Raw genomic sequence first — 23780 nt, 5'->3', positions numbered from 1 at the left:
ATATATTGTGAACAGCTGGGGTCCTAGGACCGATCCCTGCGGTAACCTACTAGTCACTGCCTGCCACTCGGAAAACGACCCGTTTATTCCAGTGGATGTAATATATTTGGATTTCCAAAAGGCATTTGATAAGGTGCCACATAAAAGGTTATTACACAAGATTAGGGCTCATGGGGTTGGGGGTAATATAGTAGCATGGATAGAGGATTGGTTAACGGACAGAAAGCAGAGAGTAGGGATAAACGGATCTTTGTCAGGTTGGCAAGCTGTAACTAGTGGGGTGCCGCAAGGATCAGTGCTGGGGCCTCAGCTATTTACAATCTATATTAATGATCTGGATGAAGGGACAGAGTGTAATGTATCCAAGTTTTCTGCTGATACAAAGCCAGGTGGGACAGTAAGCTGTGAGGAGAACACAAAGGGATATAGATAGACTGAGTGAGTGGGCAGTAAGGTGGCAGATGGAGTATAATGTAGAAGAAATGTCAAGTTATTCACTTTGGTAGGAAGAATAGAAAAACAGAATATTTTTTAAATCGTGAAAAACTTTCAAATGTTGGTGTTCAGCGAGATTTGGGTGTCCTCGTGCAAGAAACACAGAAAGCTAGCATGCAGGTACAGCAAGCAGCAAGGACGGCTAATGGCATGTTGGCCTTTATTGTAAGGGGGTTGGAGTATAAGAGTACCGTCCCTCCGACAGTGCGGCACTCCCTCAGTGCCACCCCTCCGACAGTGCGGCGCTCCCTCAGTACCGCCCCTCCGACAGTGCAGCACTCCCTCAGTACCGCCCCTCCGACAGTGCGGCGCTCCCTCAGTACCGCCCCTCCGACAGTGCGGCGCTCCCTCAGTACTGCCCCTCCGACAGTGTGGCGCTCCCTCAGTACCGCCCCTCCGACAGTGCAGCACTCCCTCAGTACCGCCCCTCCGACAGTGCAGCGCTCCCTCAGTACCGCCCCTCCGACAGTGCGGCACTCCCTCAGTACCGTCCCTCCGACAGTGCGGCACTCCCTCAGTACCGTCCCTCCGACAGTGCGGCGCGCCCTCTGTACCGTCCCTCCGACAGTGCGGCACTCCCTCAGTACCGTCCCTCCGACAGTGCGGCACTCCCTCAGTGCCACCCCTCCGACAGTGCGGCGCTCCCTCAGTACCGCCCCTCCGACAGTGCAGCACTCCCTCAGTACCGCCCCTCCGACAGTGCGGCGCTCCCTCAGTACCGCCCCTCCGATAGTGCTGCGTTCCTCAGTACCGCCCTTCCGACAGTGCGGCGCTCCCTCAGTACCGCCCCTCCGACAGTGCGGCGCTCCCTCAGTACCACCCCTCCGACAGTGCGGCACTCCCTCAGTACCGCCCCTCCGACATTGCGGCGCTCCCTCAGTACTGCCCCTCCGACAGTGCGGAATTTGGTTAGACCGCACTTGGAGCACTGTGCACAGTTCTGGTCTCCATATATCTTGGTTAGACCACACTTGGAGCAATGTGCACAGTTCTGGTCTCAGTAAACCTTGGTTAGACCACACTTGGAGCACTGTGCACAGTTCTGGTCTCCGTATACCTTGGTTAGACCACACTTGGAGCACTGTGCACAGTTCTGGTCTCTCTATACCTCGGTTAGACCATACTTGGAGCACTGTGCACAGTTCTGGTCTCCATATACCTTGGTTAGACCACACTTGGAGCACTGTGCACAGTTCTGGTCTCCATATACCTTGGTTAGCCCACAGTTGGAGAACTGTGCACAGTTCTGGTCTCCATATACCTTGGTTATACCGCACTTGGAGCACTGTGCACAGTTCTGGTCTCCATATACCTTGGTTAGACCACACTTGGAGCACTGTGCACAGTTCTGGTCTCCATATCACACACTTGGATCACTGTGCACAGTTCTGGTCTCCGTATACCTTGTTTAGACCACACTTGGAGCACCGTGCACAGTTCTGGTCTCCGTATACCTTGGTTAGACCACACTTGGAGCACTGTGCACAGTTCTAGTCTCCATATACCTTGGTTAGACCGCACTTGGGAGCACTGTGCACAGTTCTGGTCTCCATATACCTTGGTTAGACCACACTTGGAGCACAGTTCTGGTCTCCGTATACCTTGGTTAGACCACACTTAGAGCACTGTGCGCAGTTCTGGTCTCCATATACCTTGGTTAGACCACACTTGGAGCACCGTGCACAGTTCTGGTCTACATATACCTTGGTTAGACCACACTTGGAGCACCGTGCACAGTTCTGGTCTCCATATACCTTGGTTAGACCACACTTGGAGCACCGTGCACAGTTCTGGTCTCCGTATACCTTGGTTAGACCACATTTGGAGCACCGTGCACAGTTCTGGTCTCCGTATACCTTGGTCAGACCACACTTGGAGCACTGTGCACAGTTCTGGTCTCCGTATACCTTGGTTAGACCACACTGGGAGCACTGTGCACAGTTCTGGTCTCCGTATACCTTGGTTAGACCGCACTTGGAGCACAGTTCTGGTCTCCGTATACCTTGGTTAGACCACACTTGGAGCACTGTGCACAGTTCTGGTCTCCGTATACCTTGGTTAGACCACACTGGGAGCACTGTGCACAGTTCTGGTCTCCATATACCTTGGTTAGACCACACTTGGAGCACAGTTCTGGTCTCCGTATACCTTGGTTAGACCACACTTGGAGCACTGTGCACAGTTCTGGTCTCCATATACCTTGGTTAGACCACACTTGGAGCACCGTGCACAGTTCTGGTCTCCATATACCTTGGTTAGACCACACTTGGAGCACTGTACACAGTTCTGGTCTCCGTATACCTTGGTTAGACCACACTTGGAGCACTGTACACAGTTCTGGTCTCCGTATACCTTGGTTAGACCACACTTGGAGCACTGTGCACAGTTCTGGTCTCCATATACCTTGGTTAGACCACACTTGGAGCACTGTGCACAGTTCTGGTCTCCATATACCTTGGTTAGACCACACTTGGAGCACCGTGCACAGTTCTGGTCTCCATAAACCTTGGTTAGACCACACTTGGAGCACCGTGCACAGTTCTGGTCTCCGTATACCTTGGTTAGACCACACTTGGAGCACTGTGCACAGTTCTGGTCTCCATATACCTTGGTTAGACCACACTTGGAGCACCGTTCACAGTTCTGGTCTCCATAAACCTTGGTTAGACCACACTTGGAGCACTGTGCACAGTTCTGGTCTCCATATACCTTGGTTAGACCACACTTGGAGCACCGTGCACAGTTCTGGTCTCCGTATACCTTGGTTAGACCACACTGGGAGCACCGTGCACAGTTCTGGTCTCCATATACCTTGGTTAGACCACACTTGGAGCACCGTGCACAGTTCTGGTCTCCATATACCTTGGTTAGACCACACTTGGAGCACCGTGCACAGTTCTGGTCTCCGTATACCTTGGTTAGACCACACTTGGAGCACTGTGCACAGTTCTGGTCTCCGTATACCTTGGTTAGACCGCACTTGGAGCACCGTGCACAGTTCTGGTCTCCATATACCTTGGTTAGACCACACTTGGAGCACTGTGCACAGTTCTGGTCTCCATATTATTAAAAGGATGTAGAGGCACTGGAGAAGGCGCAAAAATGATTTACAAGGATGATAACCAGAACTGAGAGGTTTATAACCATCAGGAAAGACTGAACGGGCTGGGGGCTCTTTTCTCTAGAAAAGAGAAGGCTGAGGGGCGACCTGATCGAGGTCTTTAAAATTAAGAAGTGTTTCGATACGGAAGATGTTTCCACTTGTGGGGGAGACCAGAACTCGGGGCCATCAATATAAGACAGTCACTAATAAATCCAATGGGGAATTCAGAAGAAACCTCTTTCCCCAGAGAGTGGTGAGAATGTGGAACTCGCTACCACAGGGAGTGGTGGAGGCGAATAGCACAGATGCATTTAAGGAGGGGAAGCTGGATAAACACACGAGGGAGAAAGGGATAGAAGGATATGCTGATGGGGTGAGATGAAGAGGGGTGGGAGGAGGCTGGTGTGGAAGGCACGGACCAGTTGGGCCGAATGGGGATGTACTGTGCTGTGAATACTGTGTAATTCTATAGTTAAAAATTGCATGGGTATAGAAAGGCTAACGAGAGCCATGTTCGAGGCCAGCTCGCATATGCTTACATTTCGATTCACTATTACACTAAACTACAAGTGCAACATCGCTGTTTTGGTAAATGTCATAAATCTCATCATTCAAGAAACTACTCGTGTGAAATAACGCTGGACAGCCAGCTGGTGGCGCCGTCCAAGGAGTATAAATACTCGGGTGTGGGCCCCAGCTTTCCAGGGACATTTTGTAAGACAAGGAACTAGTGAAGTACAACTAGATTAAAGCCTTGCTTTATGTTCAAACCAAGTGCGTAGTGAGTTTTATTACGTCAGTAAGCGTGGTTGCTTTTTATGTCTTGTTATGCTTCAACACCAATGTCTTTCAGTACAACTCGAAACCATGGGAGGTCAGAATCGTGAGAAATATTTTTGCAGAAGTGGATCTCTGCAGACTGATGGGAATTGGTGTATCATGAGAAGTCAAGTAGTTAGATATAAAAATGGAGAAATGTTAACGTGAGGTTAAACGGAGGACAGACAGAGGAAGGAGAGAAGGCTGAGCAGGACCGTCAGTAACATGCTAAGTTGGTAGCATTCTAACCTCTGAGTCACAAGGGCGTGGGTTCAAGTCCCACTCAGGAGACTTGAGCACAAAAATCAAGGCTGACACTCCAGTGCAGTACTGAGGGAGCGCAGCACTGTCGGAGGGGCAATATTGAGGGAGTGCCGCACTGTCGGAGGGGCAGTACTGAGGAAGGGCCACACTGTCGGAGGGGCAATATTGAGGGAGTGCCGCACTGTCGGAGGGGCAGTACTGAGGGAGCGCCGCACTGTCGGAGGGGTGGTACTGAGGGAGCGCCGCACTGTCGGAGGGTCAGTACTGAGGGAGCGCCGCACTGTCGGAGGGGCAGTACTGAGGGAGCGCCGCACTGTCGGAGGGGCAGTACTGAGGGAGCGCCGCACTGTGGGAGGGGCAGTACTGAGGGAGCGCCGCACTGTCGGAGGGGCGGTACTGAGGGAGCGCCGCACTGTCGGAGGGAGCGCCGCACTGTCGGAGGGGCGGTACTGAGGGAGCGCCGCACTGTGGGAGGGGCAGTACTGAGGGAGCGCCGCACTGTCGGAGGGGCAGTACTGAGGGAGCGCCGCACTGTCGGAGGGGCAGTACTGAGGGAGCGCCGCACTGTCGGAGGGGCGGTACTGAGGGAGCGCCGCACTGTCGGAGGGGCGGTACTGAGGGAGCGCCGCACTGTCGGAGGGGCAGTACTGAGGGAGCGCCGCACTGTCGGAGTTGCAGTACCGAGGGAGCGCCGCACTGTCGGAGGGACAGTACTGAGGGAGCGCCGCACTTAATCTATTTAAAAGAATTGTGTGAATACACTTAGTTTTAGAACTCCGATATTTAAATAAGACTGTGTTCCCTAATTCCATTCTGTGGAAAAATGGTGCCAAAAAAATTCCGCAATGTGACGGAGGCTCTGCTTCCCGCCAGACTGATTTCTCCTCCTCTTTTCTCTGCAGTCCAAGTGGTACAGTCCTTTCCTCTGTCGAGCAGGTGAGGATGTACCTCTTGACAGAGGGAGCGTGCAAGTGTGGCCTGGAGTGTCCTCTTATCCTGCACAAGGTAGGTTGGAATAAGGGTCTGGCCCAGGTAATCGGAGTGCATCGTATTCCATGGAACCCGCACAGAATCGTAGAATAGCGCAGCACAGAAGGAGGCCTTTCGGCCCATCGAGTCTGCGCCGGCTCTTTCAAAGCAACCCTAAATGCAGTTAGCCCCACTCCCCTGCCCTCTCCCCATATCCCTGCAGTTTTTTCTCCTTCAAGTATTTATCCAATTCCCTTTTGAAGGCGACTATTGAATCTGTATCCACCGCCCTATCAGGCAGCGCGTTCCAAATCCTAACCACTCGCTGTGTAAAAAAGGGCTTTCCTCCTGTCGCCTCTGGTTTTTCTGCCTTCAATCTGTGCCCTCTGGTTACCGACCCTTCAGCCACTAGAAACAGCTCTTTATTTACCCTGTCCAAACCCTTCCTGATTTTGAACACCTCTTATCAAATCTCCTCTCCTCTTCTCCGGTTTATCAACGTCACTGCAATCCCTCATCGCTGTAACCATTCCAGTAAATGTCTTCGGCACCCTCACCCAAAGCCTTCACATCCTTCCTAAAGTGCAGTGCCCAGAATTGGGACGCAATAGTCCAGCTGGGGCTGAACCAGTGTTTTATAAAGGTTCAGCATAATAGAGTCATAGTTATACAGCACAGAAAGAGGCCCTCGGCCCATCGTGTCCGCGCCGGCCATCAAGCCCTGTCTATTCTAATCCCATTTTCCAGCACTTGGTCCATAGCCTTGTGTACTATGGCGTTTCAAGTACTCATCTAAATGTTTCTTGAATGTTGTGAGGGTTCCTGCCGCTACCACCCTTTCAGGCAGTGACTTCCAGATTCCAAACACCCTCTGGGTGGAAAAAGTTTTTCCTCAAATCCCCTCTAAACCTCCTGCCTCTTACCTTGAAACTATGCCCCCCTGGTTATTGACCCCTCTACTAAGGGGAAAAGTTCCTTTCTATCTACCCTATCTATGCCCCTCATAATTTTGTACACCTCAATCAGGTCCACCCTCAGCCTTCTCTGCTCTAAGGAAAACAACCCCAGCCTGTCCAGTCTCTCTTCCTATCTGAAGTGCTCCAGCCCAGGTAACATCCTGGTGAATCTCCTCTGCACCCTCTCCAATGCAATCACATCCTTCCTATAGTGAGGCGACCAGAACTGCACACAGTATTCCAGCTGTGGCCTCACCAGCGTTTTGTACAGCTCCATCATAACCTCCCTGCTCTTATATTCATTCTATGCCTCGGCTAATGAAGGCAAGTATCCCATATGCCTTTTTTAACCACCTTATCTACCTGTCACAGAAACCCCACAGTGCAGATAGAGGCCATTTCGGCCCATCGAGCCTGCACCGACACATATCCCACCCGATCCCCGTAACCCCTACACCAACACATATCCCACCCTATCCCCGTAACCCCACGTATTTAATCCCCCTAACACTAAGGGTCAATTTATCATAGCCAATCAACCTAACCCGCACATCTTTGGACTGTGGGAGGAAACCGGAGCACCCGGAGAAAACCCACGCAAACACGGGGAGAATGTGCAAACTCCACACAGACAGTCACCCGAGGCTGGATTCGAACCCGGGTCCCTGGCGCTGTGAGGCAACAGTGCTAACCACTATGCCACCGTGCTGTCCTGCTGCCTTCAGGGATCTATGTACATGCACACCAAGGTCCCTCTGATCCTCTGTCCTTCCTAGGGTCCTACCATTCATTGTGTATTCCCTTGCCTTGTTAGTCCCTCCAAAATGCATCACCTCACACTTTTCAGGGTTAAATTCCATTTGCCACTGTTCTAACCATCCTGTCTATATCGTCCTGTAGCCTGAGGCTTCCCTCCTCGCTATTTACCACTGCACCAATTTTCGTGTCATCTGTGATAACTTCCTGGCTTTTGCACTCTGTGCCTCTATTTATAAAGCCTAGGATCCCATATGCTTTATTAACAGCTTTGTTATTCTGCCCCGCCACCTTCAAAGATTCGTACACAAACACCCCCAGGTCTCTGTTCTTGCATGGAAAAAGTTACACAGGATTTTAAGTGCAGAGGCAGGGAAAGCGGGGAGGAAAGAACAAAAGGGAAGGTCGGTGGAAGGCAGGAGAGATTAAATAACAAAAGATGGGTCTAGAGGAGGTGTAAACGGAAAATTTGGCCCCATAGGTCCGTGTTCACAGTAAGTTAGCCTTTATTGCAAGGGTATTAGAGTATAAGAGTGAGGAAGTCTTGCTGCAATTATACAGGGCTTTGGTGAGACCACACCTGGAGTACTGCGCACAGATTTGGTCTCCTTACCTAAGGAAGGATATACTTGCCTTGGAGGCGGTGTAACGAAGGTTCACTAGATTGATTCCTGGGATGAGAGGGCTGTCCTATGAGGGAGAGATTGAGTAGAATGGGCCGATACTCTCTGGAGTTTAGAAGAATGAGCGGCGATCTCATTGAAACGTATAAAATTCTGAGGGGGATTGACAGGGTAGATGTTGAGAGGCTGTTTCCCCCTGGCTGGAGAGTCTAGAACTAGGGGGTCACCGTTTTTTTTTTCCATTCGTTCATGGTATGTGGGCGTCGCTGGCAAGGCCAGCATTTATTGCCCATCCCTAGTTGCCCTTGAGAAGGTGGTGGTGAGCTGCCTCCTTGAACCGTTGCAGTCCCGTGTGGTGAAGGTGCTCCCACAGCGCTGTTAGGGAGGGAGTTCCAGGATTTTGACCCAGCGACGATGAAGGAACGGCCGATATACTTCCAAGATGGTGTGTAACTTGGGGGGGAATTTGGAGGTGGTGGTGTTCCCATGCGCCTGCTGCCCTTGTCCTTCTAGGTGGTAGAGGTCGCAGGTTTGGGAGGTGCTGCCGAAGAAGCCTTGGCGAGTTGCTGCAGTGCATCTTGTAGGTGGTACACACTGCAGCCACGGTGCGCCGGTGGTGGAGGGAGTGAATGTTTAAGGTGGTGGATGGGGTGCTGATCAAACGGGCTGCTTTGTCCTGGATGGTGTCGATTTAGGACTGAGATGAGGATAAATGTCTTCACTCAGAGGGTGGTGAATCTTTGGAATTCTCTACCCCAGAGGGCTGTGGATGCTCAGTCGTTGAGTACATTTGAGGCTGAGATCGATAGATTTTTGGACTCGTGGGGAATCAAGGGAAATGGGGATTGGGCGGGAAAGTGGAGTTGAGGTCGAAGATCAGCCATGATCTTATTGAATGGCGGAGCAGGCTCGAGGGGCCGAATGGACTCCTCCTATTTCTTATGTCCATATATTCTCCACACGAGCAGTGGTCCTAAATCCCTTTATTCCCACCTGCTGTGCAGGCTGAGCGACTCGGAGGGTACAAAACTTGGGCTGGAGCACCACCACTGGTGAGAGAGTGTAATTACAGTGTGACTGTTTACGTAGGAAATTTACATTGTAAATGTGGACACAGCAATTTATAATGGGGTGGGGGTGGGGGGAGCTGACAGACTGACAAAAACATAATGGGAAGTATTATTAAAACTATACCTTGGGAAGGATATATTGGCCTTGGAGGGAATGCAGTGCAGATTCACCAGATTGATATCCAGACTCCAAGGGTTAAATTACGAGGAGAGATTACACAAACTAGGGTTGTGTTCCCTGGAATTTAGAAACTCGTCATAATTTAAAAAATCTCTATCAAATCTCCCCATAGCCTTGTCTGCTCTAAGGAGAACAATCCCAGCTTCTCCAGTCTCTCCACGTAACTGAAGTCCCTCATCCCCTGGTACCATTCTGGTCAATCTCCCCTTAACCTTCTCTGCTCTAAGGAGAACAACCCCAGCTTCTCCAGTCTCTCCACGTAACTGAAGTCCCTCATCCCCTGGTACCATTCTGGTCAATCTCCCCCTTAACCTTCTCTGCTCTAAGGAGAACAATCCCAGCTTCTCCAGTCTCTCCACGTAACTGAAGTCCCTCATCCCCTGGTACCATTCTGGTCAATCTCCCCCTTAACCTTCTCTGCTCTAAGGAGAACAATCCCAGCTTCTCCAGTCTCTCCACATCACTGAAGTCCCTCATCCCCTGGTACCATTCTGGTCAATCTCCCCCTTAACCTTCTCTGCTCTAAGGAGAACAATCCCAGCTTCTCCAGTCTCTCCTCGTAACTGAAGTCCCTCATCCCCTGGTACCATTCTGGTCAATCTCCCCCTTAACCTTCTCTGCTCTAAGGAGAACAACCCCAGCTTCTCCAGTCTCTCCACGTCACTGAAGTCCCTCATCCTCTGGTACTATTCTGTTCAATCTCCCCTTAACCTTCTCTGCTCTAAGGAGAACAACCCCAGCTTCTCCAGCCTCTCCACGTCACTGAAGTCCCTCATCCCCTGGTACCATTCTGGTCAATCTCCCCCTTAACCTTCTCTGCTCTAAGGAGAACAATCCCAGCTTCTCCAGTCTCTCCACGTAACTGAAGTCCCTCATCCTCTGGTACCATTCTGGTCACTCTCCCCCTTAACCTTCTCTGCTCTAAGGAGAACAATCCCAGCTTCTCCAGTCTCTCCACGTCACTGAAGTCCCTCATCCTCTGGTACCATTCTGGTCAATCTCCACCTTAACCTTCTCTGCTCTAAGGAGAACAACCCCAGCTTCTCCAGTCTCTCCACGTCACTGAAGTCCCTCATCCCCTGGAACCATTCTGGTCAATCTCCCCTTAACCTTCTCTGCTCTAAGGAGAACAACCCCAGCTTCTCCAGTCTCTCCACGTCACTGAAGTCCCTCATCCTCTGGTACTATTCTGTTCAATCTCCCCTTAACCTTCTCTGCTCTAAGGAGAACAACCCCAGCTTCTCCAGTCTCTCCACGTCACTGAAGTCCCTCATCCCCTGGTACCATTCTGTTCAATCTCCCCTTAACCTTCTCTGCTCTAAGGAGAACAACCCCAGCTTCTCCAGTCTCTCCATGTAACTGAAGTCCCTCATCCCCTGGTACCATTCTGTTCAATCTCCCCTTAACCTTCTCTGCTCTAAGGAGAACAACCCCAGCTTCTCCAGTCTCTCCACGTTACTGAAGTCCCTCATCCCCGGGTACCATTCTGGTCAATCTCCCCCTTAACCTTCTCTGCTCTAAGGAGAACAATCCCAGCTTCTCCAGTCTCTCCACGTAACTGAAGTCCCTCATCCCCTGGTACCATTCTGGTCAATCTCCCCCTTAACCTTCTCTGCTGTAAGGAGAACAATGCCAGCTTCTCCAGTCTCTCCATGTAACTGAAGTCCCTCATCCCCTGGTACCATTCTGGTCAATCTCCCCCTTAACCTTCTCTGCTCTAAGGAGAACAACCCCAGCTTCTCCAGTCTCTCCACGTCACTGAAGTCCCTCATCCCCTGGTACCATTCTGGTCAATCTCCGCATCCTCTCCAAGGCCCCATGACATCCTTCTTGAAAGTGCGGCGCCCAGAATCGGACACAATTTTCTAGTATCACGTGGCAGGTACAAGGCGAGCGAGATGGACCTTGGTCAGTTTAGGTCTGACAATTGCCAAGTGTCTGGTGATTCGAGGTCCGAAGCGATTTCCCCTGCCCCGTGCACAGATTAATCAACCCCGCCCTCTCTCTCTCTCTCTCTCTCTCTCTATCTCCGTGGCAGGTCTTTAGCTTTGATCCTGAGGCAACAGTTAAACACAGGACCGCGGAGGACGTGAAAGGGGACGAGGACGTGACCAAACTCTGCAGCCACAAAAGGAAGATCATCGCCATGGCAACGCTTCACAAGAGCCTGGAGTCGCCTCACCCATCGCTTGCAACTGGTGCGTAAAAAGTCTTTCCACAGCTTCCTGCATTTCCGCAGCGCCTTTCACACCCTCGGGATGTCCCAGAAGCGCTTCACAGCCAATGAAGTGCCTTTTTTGAAGTGTGGACACTCTTGCCTAGGCCAGCACGGCAGCCAACTTGCGCACAGCAAGCTCCTACGCCCACAGCATCTGAGATAATTGACCGCTTGATCTGTTGCTGGTGGTGCTGGTTTTGGAGATATGTCGGCCCAGGACACCGGGGAGATTTCCCCATCTCTTCAGATAGGAAGATCTGTTACCCCTCTCCTAACCCGGCAGACTGGGACCTCAGGTTTGACGTCTCATCCGAATGACAGCACCTCCGACAGTGCGGCACTCCCTCAGTACTGCACCTCCGACAGTGCGGCACTCCCTCAGTACTGCACCTCCGACAGTGCGGCGCTCCCTCAGTACTGCCCCTCCGACAGTGCGGCACTCAGTACTGCACCTCCGACAGTGCGGCACTCAGTACTGCCCCTCCGACAGTGCGGCACTCCCTCAGTACTGCCCCTCCGACAGTGCGGCGCTCCCTCAGTACTGCCCCTCCGACAGTGCGGCACTCACTCAGTACTGCACCTCCGACAGTGCGGCACTCCCTCAGTACTGCCCCTCCGACAGTGCGGCGCTCCCTCAGTACCGCCCCTCCGACAGTGCGACGCTTCCTCAGTACTGCCCCTCCGACAGTGCGGCGCTCCCTCAGTACCGCCCCTCTGACAGTGCGGCGCTCTCTCAGTACTGCCCCTCCGACAGTGCGGCGCTCCCTCAGCACTGCCCCTCTGACAGTGCGGCGCTCTCTCAGCACCGCCCCTCCGACAGTGCGGCGCTCCCTCAGTACTGCCCCTCCAACAGTGCGGCGCTCCCTCAGTACTGCCCCTCTGACAGTGCGGCGCTCCCTCAGTACTGCCCCTCCGACAGTGCGGCGCTCCCTCAGTACTGCCCCTCCAACAGTGCGGCGCTCCCTCAGTACTGCCCCTCTGACAGTGCGGCGCTCTCTCAGTACTGCCCCTCCGACAGTGCGGCGCTCCCTCAGTACCGCCCCTCTGACAGTGCGGCGCTCTCTCAGTACTGCCCCTCCGACAGTGCGGCGCTCCCTCAGTACTGTCCCTCTGACAGTGCGGCGCTCTCTCAGTACTGCCCCTCCGACAGTGCGGCGCTCCCTCAGTACTGCCCCTCTGACAGTGCGGCGCTCCCTCAGTACCGCCCCTCCGGTTGGAAGAAGAGCAGGGGAGTAATCTCCGGCATCCTGGCGTCAATGAACATCCGAAAAACAGATTATCTGATCATTATCACATTGCTGTTTGTGTTCTGCTGATTGGAAGGGGGGGGCGGGCTCGGGGTATTTGTTAATCGCTCCTGTGGCGCGCCTTGGGATGCTTTTAGTGGGCAATAATAATAATCATAAATATTAATAAATAAATCCCGAGGCCGTGACATTTACGATTTTGTTTTTTTTCCCCCGGATTGCAGGAGGGAACTGCAGCCAGTTTTTGGAAGCCCCTTTTCCGGGGATGATGAAGATGAGCAAGGCGCCTCACACCTTGACGCCCGAGTACAAGAGCTCTTTGCTCTCCAAGTTGATGGGAGCACCAGGCGTGATGGCCAGACCCTACCAGCCGGAACAGCCCCCGAGTCAGCGACTGGACGCCCGGCAGAGGCTCAGCAGCTTGGACTGCAGGCAGACCTCCCCGTGCCCCCGGTCGCGGGTGGACAGCGGCCCCCAGTCGCCCAGGACTTGCTCCGCCTTCAATCCGGAGCTGCGCCCGGGCTCCGCTCACCTCCTGCACCGCAACCCGTCCGTTCCCTCCGGCTTGCCGCAGAAGCCCCGGGCAGTAGCGCCTTGCGTTCTGGTCGCTCGCCCTCCTCCTCCCCACTCTCCAAAGAGTCCCATGACGAAGATCTCCTACGCTTTTGCCCCCAGTCCCGAAGCCGCAGCGGCCCCCGCGTCCGCCCAGCCCTGCGGCGCGCGGGATCAGCCGCTCTGCTCCGGGAATGACCCCCTCCTCGTCCTCCGCCCCGAGAGCCCGGGCTCCTCCGCCTCCCCGAGGTTGCCCTGGCCCCAGCTCGCCGCCGCGAATGTAAACCCGCCTTCCGCCGTGTGTCGAGCCAGCCACGTGAACGGCGCGGCAGGGTCGCGGCGCTCGTCCGTCTCCTCCTCCTCCTCCTCCTCCGACCCAGGGGGCTACGCGTTGCAGCTCCCTTGCGGCTCCTCCAGGCCCCTCTCCAGATCGCCGCTGTCCCTGAACTCCCCCGTACCGTCTCTGCCGCCCAGCCCGACCGCCAGGTCGGAGGGTCTGTTCCGGCACTGCCAGGACTTCAGCGGCCTGCACTTGGCCTCCTCCTCCTTGGCCAGCGGCCCCTACCAAAGCCAGCCGCCCGCACCGCCGGAGAGCCTGCCCCAGCCCGGCCTCCTGGGCATGCCTTTAAACCAGATCTTCAGCCATCACAACGCTGCCTTCTTCCCGGCCAGCAGCTTGCTGTCAGCGGCCGCCAAAGCTCAGCTGGCCAGCCAGAGCAAGCTGGCGGCCGGCGAACCTGGGGCAACAAGCACTTTACCAAACGGTTACCCCATCCCCGGGTTCCCAGGGTCCGCGGCGGGGGGAGGAGGAGGCGGCGGGCGGGCCACGGCGCCGCCTCAGAGGGACCCCTCGCGGAGACGCAAGCCCACCGCCCCGACTGTGCTCAGCATGCTCAAGCAGTCGCACAGCTGGCGGCCAGAAGCCGACTACCCCCGGGCATCGCAGCTCCTCCACTCTCTGCGTGTGCCGGCTGGCGGCGGCGGCCTCGCCGTCTCCGCCCCGCTGCCCTGTTCCGACGGCCAGCTGAGCGTCGTCGCGCCGAGCCCGAACCTGAGCCTTACCCACCCCTCCGCCCAGGGCCTGCCGCTGATGAACCCGCCCGTCGGGGACGCGGGAGGAGCCTCTTGCCAAAGTATAAGCACTAATTTAATCCCGGGCTGCCGGGAGACGGGCAGCCCGCTCCTGGGCCTGGTCGCTCTGCCGGGGCCCGCGTCTGGGAGCAGCACTCCGTTACTCAAGGTCCCGGCCTCCGCCTTGCTCGCGGTGCCTAACTGCGTCCACCACGTCGGCGATCACGGTAAGTACAGTGAGCTGAAAGGAAGCATTTCCGTCCCACGTCCCCAGCTGCCTGTGTTGTCGGGTGTTGCCAAGCCCAGCGTCTCACTGATCCGGAAGCTCCTCGAGTTCGATCTGCGCGCTGGGCTAGCCGCTGTCTTTGCCTGTTTGGAAATTGGGTGGGTGGCGGGGGGTGGTGTGTTACCCCAATTGGGCTTCAGTGCTGTAGAGGGGGTGGAGTCGAACAGAATTCCCTATTTCTGATCGTCTGTGTGTGTGTGTGTGTGTGTGTGTGTGTGTGTGTGTGTCTGTCTGTCTGTGTGTGTGTGTCTGTGCGCGGGTGTCTGTGAGCGTGCGTGCGTCTCTGTAATGTGTGTCCGTCTCTGGCTGTCTGTCTCTCTGCGTACGTGTCTGTGTGCCCGTGCGTGCGACACATACACAGACTCGGTTTATTAACCAAAAAGTCGCTATTTAATGGCTTGCACAAGTCACGCATGCATCAAGCATATTAATAAATGCATACAACCCTTCAAACCAAGGATCAGCATCAAGGCAGAAGAGTGACCAGCTGTCTCGTAGTTCTCAAAGTTCCTCCTCCTTCCTCCAGCTAAATATTGGGAAGACCGAAGCCACTGTCTTTGGTCCCTGCCACAAACTCCGTTCTCTCGTCACCGACTCCACCTCTCTCCCTGGCAGTTGTCTGAGGCTGAACCAGACCGATCGCAACCTTGGTGTTGGGTTTGACTCCGAGATGAGCTTCCAACCACATACCCGTGCCACCATCCTGTCCGCCTACTTCTACCCCTGTAACATCGTCCGTCTCCGCCCCGCCTCAGCTCATCTGCTGCTGAAACCCTCATCCCTGCCTTTGTTGCCTCCAGGTTCGACTATTCCAACGCGCTCCTGACCGGCCTCCCATTTTCCACCCTCCGTAAACTTCAGCTCGCCCAAAACCCTGCTGCCTCCCCCCCCCACCCCCCGTATCCCAAGTCGCACCGAGTCCCGTTCACCCATCACCCCCTGCTCGCTGAGCTACACTGGCTCCCGGTTAAGCAGCGCCTCGGTTTCAAAATTCTCACCCTTGTGTTCAAAGCACTCCGTGGTCTCCTCGCTCCCCCTCCCTATCTCTGTAACTTCCTCCAGCCCCCTTACAATCCTCCGAGATCTCTGTAACCTCCTCCAGCCCCCCGACAACCCTCCCTATCTCTGTAACCTCCTCCAGCCCCCTTACAACCCTCCGAGATCTCTGTAACCTCCTCCAGCCCCCTACAACCCTCCCTATCTCTGTAACCTCCTCCAGCCCCTACAACACTCCCTATCTCTGTAACCTCCTCCAGCCCCCTACAACCCTCCGAGATATCTCTAACCTCCTCCAGGCCCCTACACCCCTCCCTATCTCTGTAACCTCCTCCAGCCCCCTACAACCCTCTCTACCTCTGTAACCTCCTCCAGCCCCCTTACAACCCTCCCTATCTCTGTAACCTCCTCCAGCCCCCTATAACCCTCCCTATCTCTGTAACCTCCTCCAGCCCCCTACAACCCTCCCTATCTCTGTAACCTTCTCCAGCCCTACAACCCTCCCTATCTCTGTAACCTCCTCCAGCCCCTACATCCCTCCCTATCTCTGTAACCACCTCCAGCCCCCTACAACCCTCCCTATCTCTGTAACCTCCTCCAGCCCCCTACAACCCTCCCTATCTCTGTAACCTCCTCCAGCCCCCTTACAACCCTCCCTATCTCTGTAACCTCCTCCAGCCCCCAAAACCCTCCCTATCTCTGTAACCTCCTCCAGCCCCCTACAACCCTCCCTATCTCTGTAACCTCCTCCAGCCCCTACAACCCTCCCTATCTCTGTAACCTCCTCCAGCCCCCTTACAACCCTCCCTATCTCTGTAACCTCCTCCAGCCCCCTACAACCCTCCCTATCTCTGTAACCTCCTCCAGCCCCCTACAACCTTCCCTATCTCTGTAACCTCCTCCAGCCCCCTTACAACCCTCCCTATCTCTGTAACCTCCTCCAGCCCCCAACAACCCTCCCTATCTCTGTAACCTCCTCCAGCCCCTACAACGATCCCTATCTCTGTAACCTCCTCCAGCCCCCTACAACCCTCCCTATCTCTGTAACCTCCTCCAGCCCCCTACAACCCTCCCTATCTCTGTAACATCCTCCAGCCCCTACAACCCTCCCTATCTCTGTAACTTCCTCCAGCCCCTACAACCCTCCCTATCTCTGTAACTACCTCCAGCCCCCTACAACCTTCCCTATCTCTGTAACCTCCTCCAGCCCCCTACAACCCTCCCTATCTCTGTAACCTCCTCCAGCCCCTACAGCCCTCCCTATCTCTGTAACCTCCTCCAGCCCCTACAACCCTCCCTATCTCTGTAACTTCCTCCAGCCCCTACAACCCTCCCTATCTCTGTAACCGCCTCCAGCCCCCTACAACCCTCCTATCTCTGTAACCTCCTCCAGCCCCTACAACCCTCCCTATCTCTGTAACCTCCTCCAGCCCCTACAACCCTCCCTATCTCTGCAACCTCCTCTAGCCCCCTACAACCCTCCCTATCTCTGTAACCTCCTCCAGCCCCCTACAACCCTCCCTATCTTTGTAACCTCCTCCAGCCCCCTACAACCTTCCCTATCTCTGTAACCTCCTCCAGCCCCTACAACCCTCCCTATCTCTGTAACCTCCTCCAGCCCCTACAACCCTCCCTATCTCTGTAACCACCTCCAGCACCTACAACCCTCCCTATCTCTGTAACCTCCTCCAGCCCCCTTACAACCCTCCGAGATCTCTGCGCTCCTCCAATTCCGGCCTCTTGAGCATCCCCCCCCGATTTCCATCGCTCCACCATTGGCGGCCGTGCCTTCAGCCACCTGGGCCCGAAGCTCTGGAATTCATAGTCACAACATAACTGCACAGAAGGAGGCCATTCGGCTGATCATCCAAATTCAGTACCCTGTCCCTGCCTTCTCCCCATATTCCTTGATCCCTTTAGCCTTAAGAAATATATCTAACTCCTTCTTGAATATATTTAATGAATTGGCCTCAACTGTCTTCTGTGGTAGAGAATTCCACAGGTTCACCACTCTCTGGGTGAAGAAATTCCTCCTCATCTCTGTCCTAAATGGCTTACCCCTTATCCTTAGACTGTGACCCCTGGTTCTGGACTCCCCCGCCATCGGGAACATCCTTCCTGCATCTAGTCTGCCTAGTCCTGTTAGAATTTTATAAGTTTCAATGAGATTCCCCTCTCATTCTTCTAAACTCCAGCGAATATAAGCCCAATCGACCCAATCTCTCCTCATACGTCATTCCTGCCATCCCAGGTATCAGCCTGGTGAATCTTCGCTGCACTCCCTCCATGGCAAGAACATCCTTCCTCCGATAAGGCGACCAAAACTGCACACAATACTCAAGGTGTGGTCTCACCAAGGCCCTGTACAACTGCAACAAGACATCCTTGCTCCTGTACTCGAACCCTCTCGCTACGAAGGCCCAACATACCATTTGCCTTCTTAACCGCCTGCTGCACCTGCATGCTTACCTTCAGCGACTGGTGCACAAGGACACCCAGGTCTCGTTGCACTTCCCCTTCTCCCAATCTATTGCCATTCAGATAATAATCTGCCTTCCTGTTTTTGACACCAAAGTGGATAACCTCGCATTTATCCACATTTATACTACTTTTGCCATGCATCTGCCCAATCACCCAACCTGTCCAAATCATACTGGAATTTCTCGGCATCCTCCTCACGCCCACCCAGCTTTGTGTCATTTGTGGTTCAGTGCCAAGTTTTGTTTGATAAAGCTCCTGTGAAGCACTTTTTTTTTTACTAAGTTAAGGACAGTTATCTGTGAGGAGGACACAGAGAGCCTGCAAAGGGATATAGATAGACTGAGTGAGTGGGCAGTAAGGTGGCGGATGGAGTATAATGTAGGGAAATGTGAGGTTATTCACTTTGGTAGGAAGAATAGAAAAACAGAATATTTTTTAAATGGTGAGAAACTTTCAAATGTTGGTGTTCCGAGAGATTTGGGTGTCCTCGTGCAAGAAACACAGAAAGCTAGCATGCAGGTACAGCAAGCAGTAAGGAAGGCAAATGGCATGTTGGCCTTTATTGCAAGGGGGTTGGAGTGTAAGAGTGAGGAAGTCTTGCTCCAATTGTGCAGGGTCTTGGTGAGACCACACCTGGAGTACTGTGCACAGTTCTGGCCTCCTTATCTAAGGAAGGATGTACTTGCCTTGGAGGCGGTGCAACGAAGGTTCACTAGATTGATTCCTGTGATGAGAGGGCTGTCCTATGGGGAGAGATTGAGTAGAATGGGCCGATACTCTCTGGAGTTTAGAAGAATGAGAGGTGATCTCATTGAAACATACACGATTCTGAGGGGGATTGACAGGGTAGATGCTGAGAGGCTGTTTCCCCCCTGGCTGGAGAGTCTAGAACCAGGGGTCACAGTCTCAGGATAAGGGGTCGGCCATTCAGGACTGAGATGAGGAGGAATTTCTTCACTCAGAGGGCGGTGAGTCTTTGGAATTCTCTGCCCCAGAGGGCTGTGGAGGCTCAGTCGTTGAGTATATTCAAGGCTGAGATCGAGAGATTTTTGGACTCTAGGGGAATCGAGGGATATGGGGATCAGGTGGGAAAGTGGAGTTGAGGTCGATGATCAGCCATGATCTCATTGAATGGCGGAGCAGGCTCGAGGGGCCGAATGGCCGACTCCTGCTACTATCTTCTATGTTTATCACAAAGCTGCAACGATAGTTGCCTGTGAGAACGCAGCGAGTTGTTGTGATCTGGAACGCGCTGCCTGAAAGGGCGGTGGAAGCAGATTCAATAGTAACTTCCAAAAGGAGAATTGGATATAAATTACACAGAACTTGCAGCACAATATCAGGCCGCTCAGTCCATCTGGTCCATGCCGGTGTTTATCATCCACACGAGCCCCCTCCCACCCCTACTCCATCTCACCCCATCACCCTATCCTTCTATTCAGCTTCCCCCTTAACTGCGTCCAAAGTTAAAAAGGGAAAATGTGCAGGGCTATGGGGAAAGACCGGGGTGGTGGGGGGGAGTGGGGTTAATTGGAGAGCTCTTTCAAAGAGCAGCACACGCACGATGGGCCAAATGGCCTCCTCCTGGGCTGTGCGATTCTACGAACTAATTTGCGTGCTTTAATTCGTCAGTCGACAGAAGTGGTAATTACTGATTTAAAGACACTGATCTAAGTACAATTGGGGTGTGGGCCCCCTCAAGGGATTACGCTGAACCGTTTGCTTTTGTTAAATTCCTAAGACCTTCCGTTTTTTCCCTTTGACAGAAAGTACTTCTCCGCCTGCCTCCGTCTCCGTCGCTGGCAGAGGTCAGCCCGCCATCACCAAGACCACCTCGGTGCTCGACCCCGGTGTCATAGTTACCACTACAGTAGACGAATCACTGCCTGGGCAGCCCCCTCTCGGAGAGAGCTGCCCCTTCATCGACCAGGATCAGGTGCTTCCACTCGGGCAGTCGGGCGGCCCTGGGCTTCCCGGACCCCTGAACGCCAGCCTGCTGGGCTCCCTGCCCATCTCGCTGACGCTGGACCAGAACCCCATAAACCTGCTTCCCACGACAGTGGAAGGGCAGGGGGACATTATACTGACTCTCCTGGGTCTACTCAACCCTACTCTGCACACAACTTTATCCCCAAACCCCAGCGACCTTGATGGACAGACACTACAAGCCTTGCAGATGCTCATGACGGCGCTACTTCAGAACCACTCCGCCACGGCCATCCTCCCCCTGGCGCCCATCAACCTCCATCTCCCGGACCTGACCCAGCAGCAGCAGCAGCCCAACTCTCTGCCGTCCGTTATCCAGTTCCCCACCCTTCAGGATCAGCTGTCGGGCTGTCAGACAACCGGGGATAGGCCGGAGGGGCTGCTGACCAGCCCCCTGGGCAGTGCTTTCGGAGGAGCCTCCAGCCACGACGGAGCCTCGCAGCCTCTCCTCTTCCCGGCGTCGTCCAGCACGCCGGCCTGGCTGGGCCTAAACCCCCAGCTCCTGGCCACAGTGCTCAGTTCTTCACCAGACAGTGTTACCAGTCCGCCTCAGGTATGGTGGGGCAGGGAGGCGGGGGGTGGGTGGGAAGCAAGGCTGAATGGGACTTGATATCTGAATTGGTTTCTCTTTTGTAGAGCATAGGAACAGAGGAGGCCATTCAGCCCCCTCGAGTCTGTTACATTAGGACATTAGGAACAGGAGGAGGCCGTTCAGCCCCCCTCGAGCCTGTTACATTAGGAACAGGAGGAGGCCATTCAGCCCCCTCGAGTCTGTTACATTAGGCAAAGGAGGAGGGCATTCAGCCCCCCTCGAGCCTGTTATATTAGGAACAGGAGGAGGCCGCCATTCAGCCCCCCTTGAGCCTGTTACATTAGGAACAGGAGGAGGCCATTCAGCCCCCCTCGAGTCTGTTACATTAGGAACAGGAGGAGGCCATTCAGCCTCCCTCGAGCCTGTTACACAGGAACAGGAGGAGGCCATTCAGCCCCCTCGAGCCTGTTACATTAGGAACAGGAGGAGGCCATTCAGCCCCCTCGAGCCTGTTACATTAGGAACAGGAGGAGGCCATTCAGCCCCCCTCGAACCTGTTACATTAGGAACAGGAGGAGGCCATTCAGCCCCCCTCGAGCCTGTTACATTAGGAACAGGAGGAGGCCATTCAGCCCCCCTCGAGCCTGTTACATTAGGAACAGCAGGAGACCATTCAGCCCCCTCGAGCCTGTTACATTAGGAACAGGAGGAGGCCGTTCAGCCCCTCGAGCCTGTTACATAGGAACAGGAGGAGACCATTCAGCCCCCTCGAGCCTGTTACATTAGGAACAGGAGGAGGCCGTTCAGCCCCCCTCGAGCCTGTTACATTAGGAACAGGAGGAGGCCATTCAGTCCCTCTCGAGCCTGTTACATTTGGAACAGGAGGAGGCCATTCAGCCCCCCTCGAGCCTGTTACATTAGGAACAGGAGGAGGCCATTCAGCCCCTCTCGAGCCTGTTACATTTGGAACAGGAGGAGGCCATTCAGCCCCCCTCGAGCCTGTTACATTAGGAACAGGAGGAGGCCATTCAGCCCCCTCGAGCCTGTTACATTAGGAACAGGAGGAGGCAATTCAGCCCCCTCGAGCCTGTTACATTAGGAACAGGAGGAGGCCGTTCAGCCCCTCTCGAGCCTGTTCCGCCATTCAATCAGACCATGGCTGATCTGTATCTTAACTCCATCCACCCGCCTTGCTTCTGTGACCCTTAATACCCTTACCGAACAAAAATCTATCGATCTCAGCTTTGAAAGCTCCAATTGACCCCCCTCCAGCCTCGATTTTTTTTTGAGGGGGAGAGTTCCAGATTTCCACCACCCTTTGTGTGAAGAAGTGCTTCCTGACATCACCCCTGAACGGCCTGGCTCTAATTGTAAGGTTACGCCCCCCCCCCTGTTCTGGACTCCACTCCCCCATCCTCTCTACCAGAGGAAATAGTTTCTCTCTCTCGACCCTGTCAAATCCTTCAATTGTCTTAATCTCCTCATTTTTAAAAATTTTAAAATAGATATAGGCATAGTTATTTATATTGAAAAAGCATCTTAAATCTCACCTAGTGTGTTTCAGAACCGTATCCAAGTGTTTGTTGTGCGATTGAGTTGCGCGTGGTAACTGATTCTCACCATCTCTCTGTCTCGTTCTCTCTCTGTCTCGTTCCCTCTCTCTGTCTCGTTCCCTCTCTCTGTCTCGTTCCCTCTCTCTGTCTCGTTCCCTCTCTCTGTCTCGTTCCCTCTCTCTGTCTCGTTCCCTCTCTCTGTCTCGTTCCCTCTCTCTGTCTCGTTCCCTCTCTGTCTCGTTCCCTCTCTCTGTCTCGTTCCCTCTCTCTGTCTCGTTCCCTCTCTCTGTCTCGTTCCCTCTCTCTGTCTCGTTCCCTCTCTCTGTCTCGTTCCCTCTCTCTGTCTCGTTCCCTCTCTCTGTCTCGTTCCCTCTCTCTGTCTCGTTCCCTCTCTCTGTCTCGTTCCCTCTCTCTGTCTCGTTCCCTCTCTCTGTCTCGTTCCCTCTCTCTGTCTCGTTCCCTCTCTCTGTCTCGTTCCCTCTCTCTGTCTCGTTCCCTCTCTCTGTCTCGTTCCCTCTCTCTGTCTCGTTCCCTCTCTCTGTCTCGTTCCCTCTCTCTGTCTCGTTCCCTCTCTCTGTCTCGTTCCCTCTCTCTGTCTCGTTCCCTCTCTCTGTCTCGTTCCCCCTCTCTGTCTCGTTCCCCCTCTCTGTCTCGTTCCCCCTCTCTGTCTCGTTCCCCCTCTCTGTCTCGTTCCCCCTCTCTGTCTCGTTCCCCCTCTCTGTCTCGTTCCCCCTCTCTGTCTCGTTCCCCCTCTCTGTCTCGTTCCCCCTCTCTGTCTCGTTCCCCCTCTCTGTCTCGTTCCCCCTCTCTCTCTCGTTCCCCCTCTCTCTCTCGTTCCCCCTCTCTCTCTCGTTCCCCCTCTCTCTCTCGTTCCCCCTCTCTCTCTCGTTCCCCCTCTCTCTCTCGTTCCCCCTCTCTCTCTCGTTCCCCCTCTCTCTCTCGTTCCCCCTCTCTCTCTCGTTCCCCCTCTCTCTCTCGTTCCCCCTCTCTCTCTCGTTCCCCCTCTCTCTCTCGTTCCCCCTCTCTCTCTCGTTCCCCCTCTCTCTCTCGTTCCCCCTCTCTCTCTCGTTCCCCCTCTCTCTCTCGTTCCCCCTCTCTCTCTCGTTCCCCCTCTCTCTCTCGTTCCCCCTCTCTCTCTCGTTCCCCCTCTCTCTCTCGTTCCCCCTCTCTCTCTCGTTCCCCCTCTCTCTCTCGTTCCCCCTCTCTCTCTCGTTCCCCCTCTCTCTCTCGTTCTCTCTCTCTCTCTCGTTCTCTCTCTCTCGTTCTCTCTCTCTCGTTCTCTCTCTCTCGTTCTCTCTCGTTCTCTCTCTCTCGTTCTCTCTCTCTCGTTCTCTCTCGTTCTCTCTCTCTCTCTCTCGTTCTCTCTCTCTCGTTCTCTCTCTCTCGTTCTCTCTCTCTCTCGTTCTCTCTCTCTCTCGTTCTCTCTCTCTCGTTCTCTCTCTCTCGTTCTCTCTCTCTCGTTCTCTCTCTCTCTCTCTCGTTCTCTCTCGTTCTCTCTCTCTCGTTCTCTCTCTCGTTCTCTCTCTCGTTCTCTCTCGTTCTCTCTCTCGTTCTCTCTCTCGTTCTCTCTCTCTCGTTCTCTCTCTCTCGTTCTCTCTCTCGTTCTCTCTCGTTCTCTTTCG

The 23780-nt window shown here is 54.2% G+C and overlaps 1 protein-coding gene across 2 annotated transcripts in view; it reads left to right on the top strand.

Annotated features, from left to right (window-relative positions):
* The window catches only part of mbd6 (methyl-CpG binding domain protein 6), a 53056-nt gene that overhangs the window by 11370 nt on the left and 17906 nt on the right, over positions 1-23780 (top strand). For both annotated transcript variants that reach the window (XM_085973040.1, XM_085973039.1), the window contains exons 3-6: positions 5584-5686; positions 11275-11434; positions 12926-14551; positions 19854-20626. In XM_085973040.1, coding sequence (XP_085829166.1) covers positions 5584-5686; positions 11275-11434; positions 12926-14551; positions 19854-20626 — 2662 coding nt within the window. The remainder of the gene's footprint in view (positions 1-5583; positions 5687-11274; positions 11435-12925; positions 14552-19853; positions 20627-23780) is intronic.

This window comes from Somniosus microcephalus, chromosome 33 (genome assembly GCF_052327205.1).
Source record: "Somniosus microcephalus isolate GS21.2 chromosome 33, FLI_Smic_1.0, whole genome shotgun sequence".
In the NCBI taxonomy this organism is placed as follows: Eukaryota; Metazoa; Chordata; class Chondrichthyes; order Squaliformes; family Somniosidae; genus Somniosus; species Somniosus microcephalus.
Note: the sequence above shows the minus strand (reverse complement) of the source record. Positions and strands in the feature narration are given on the sequence as shown.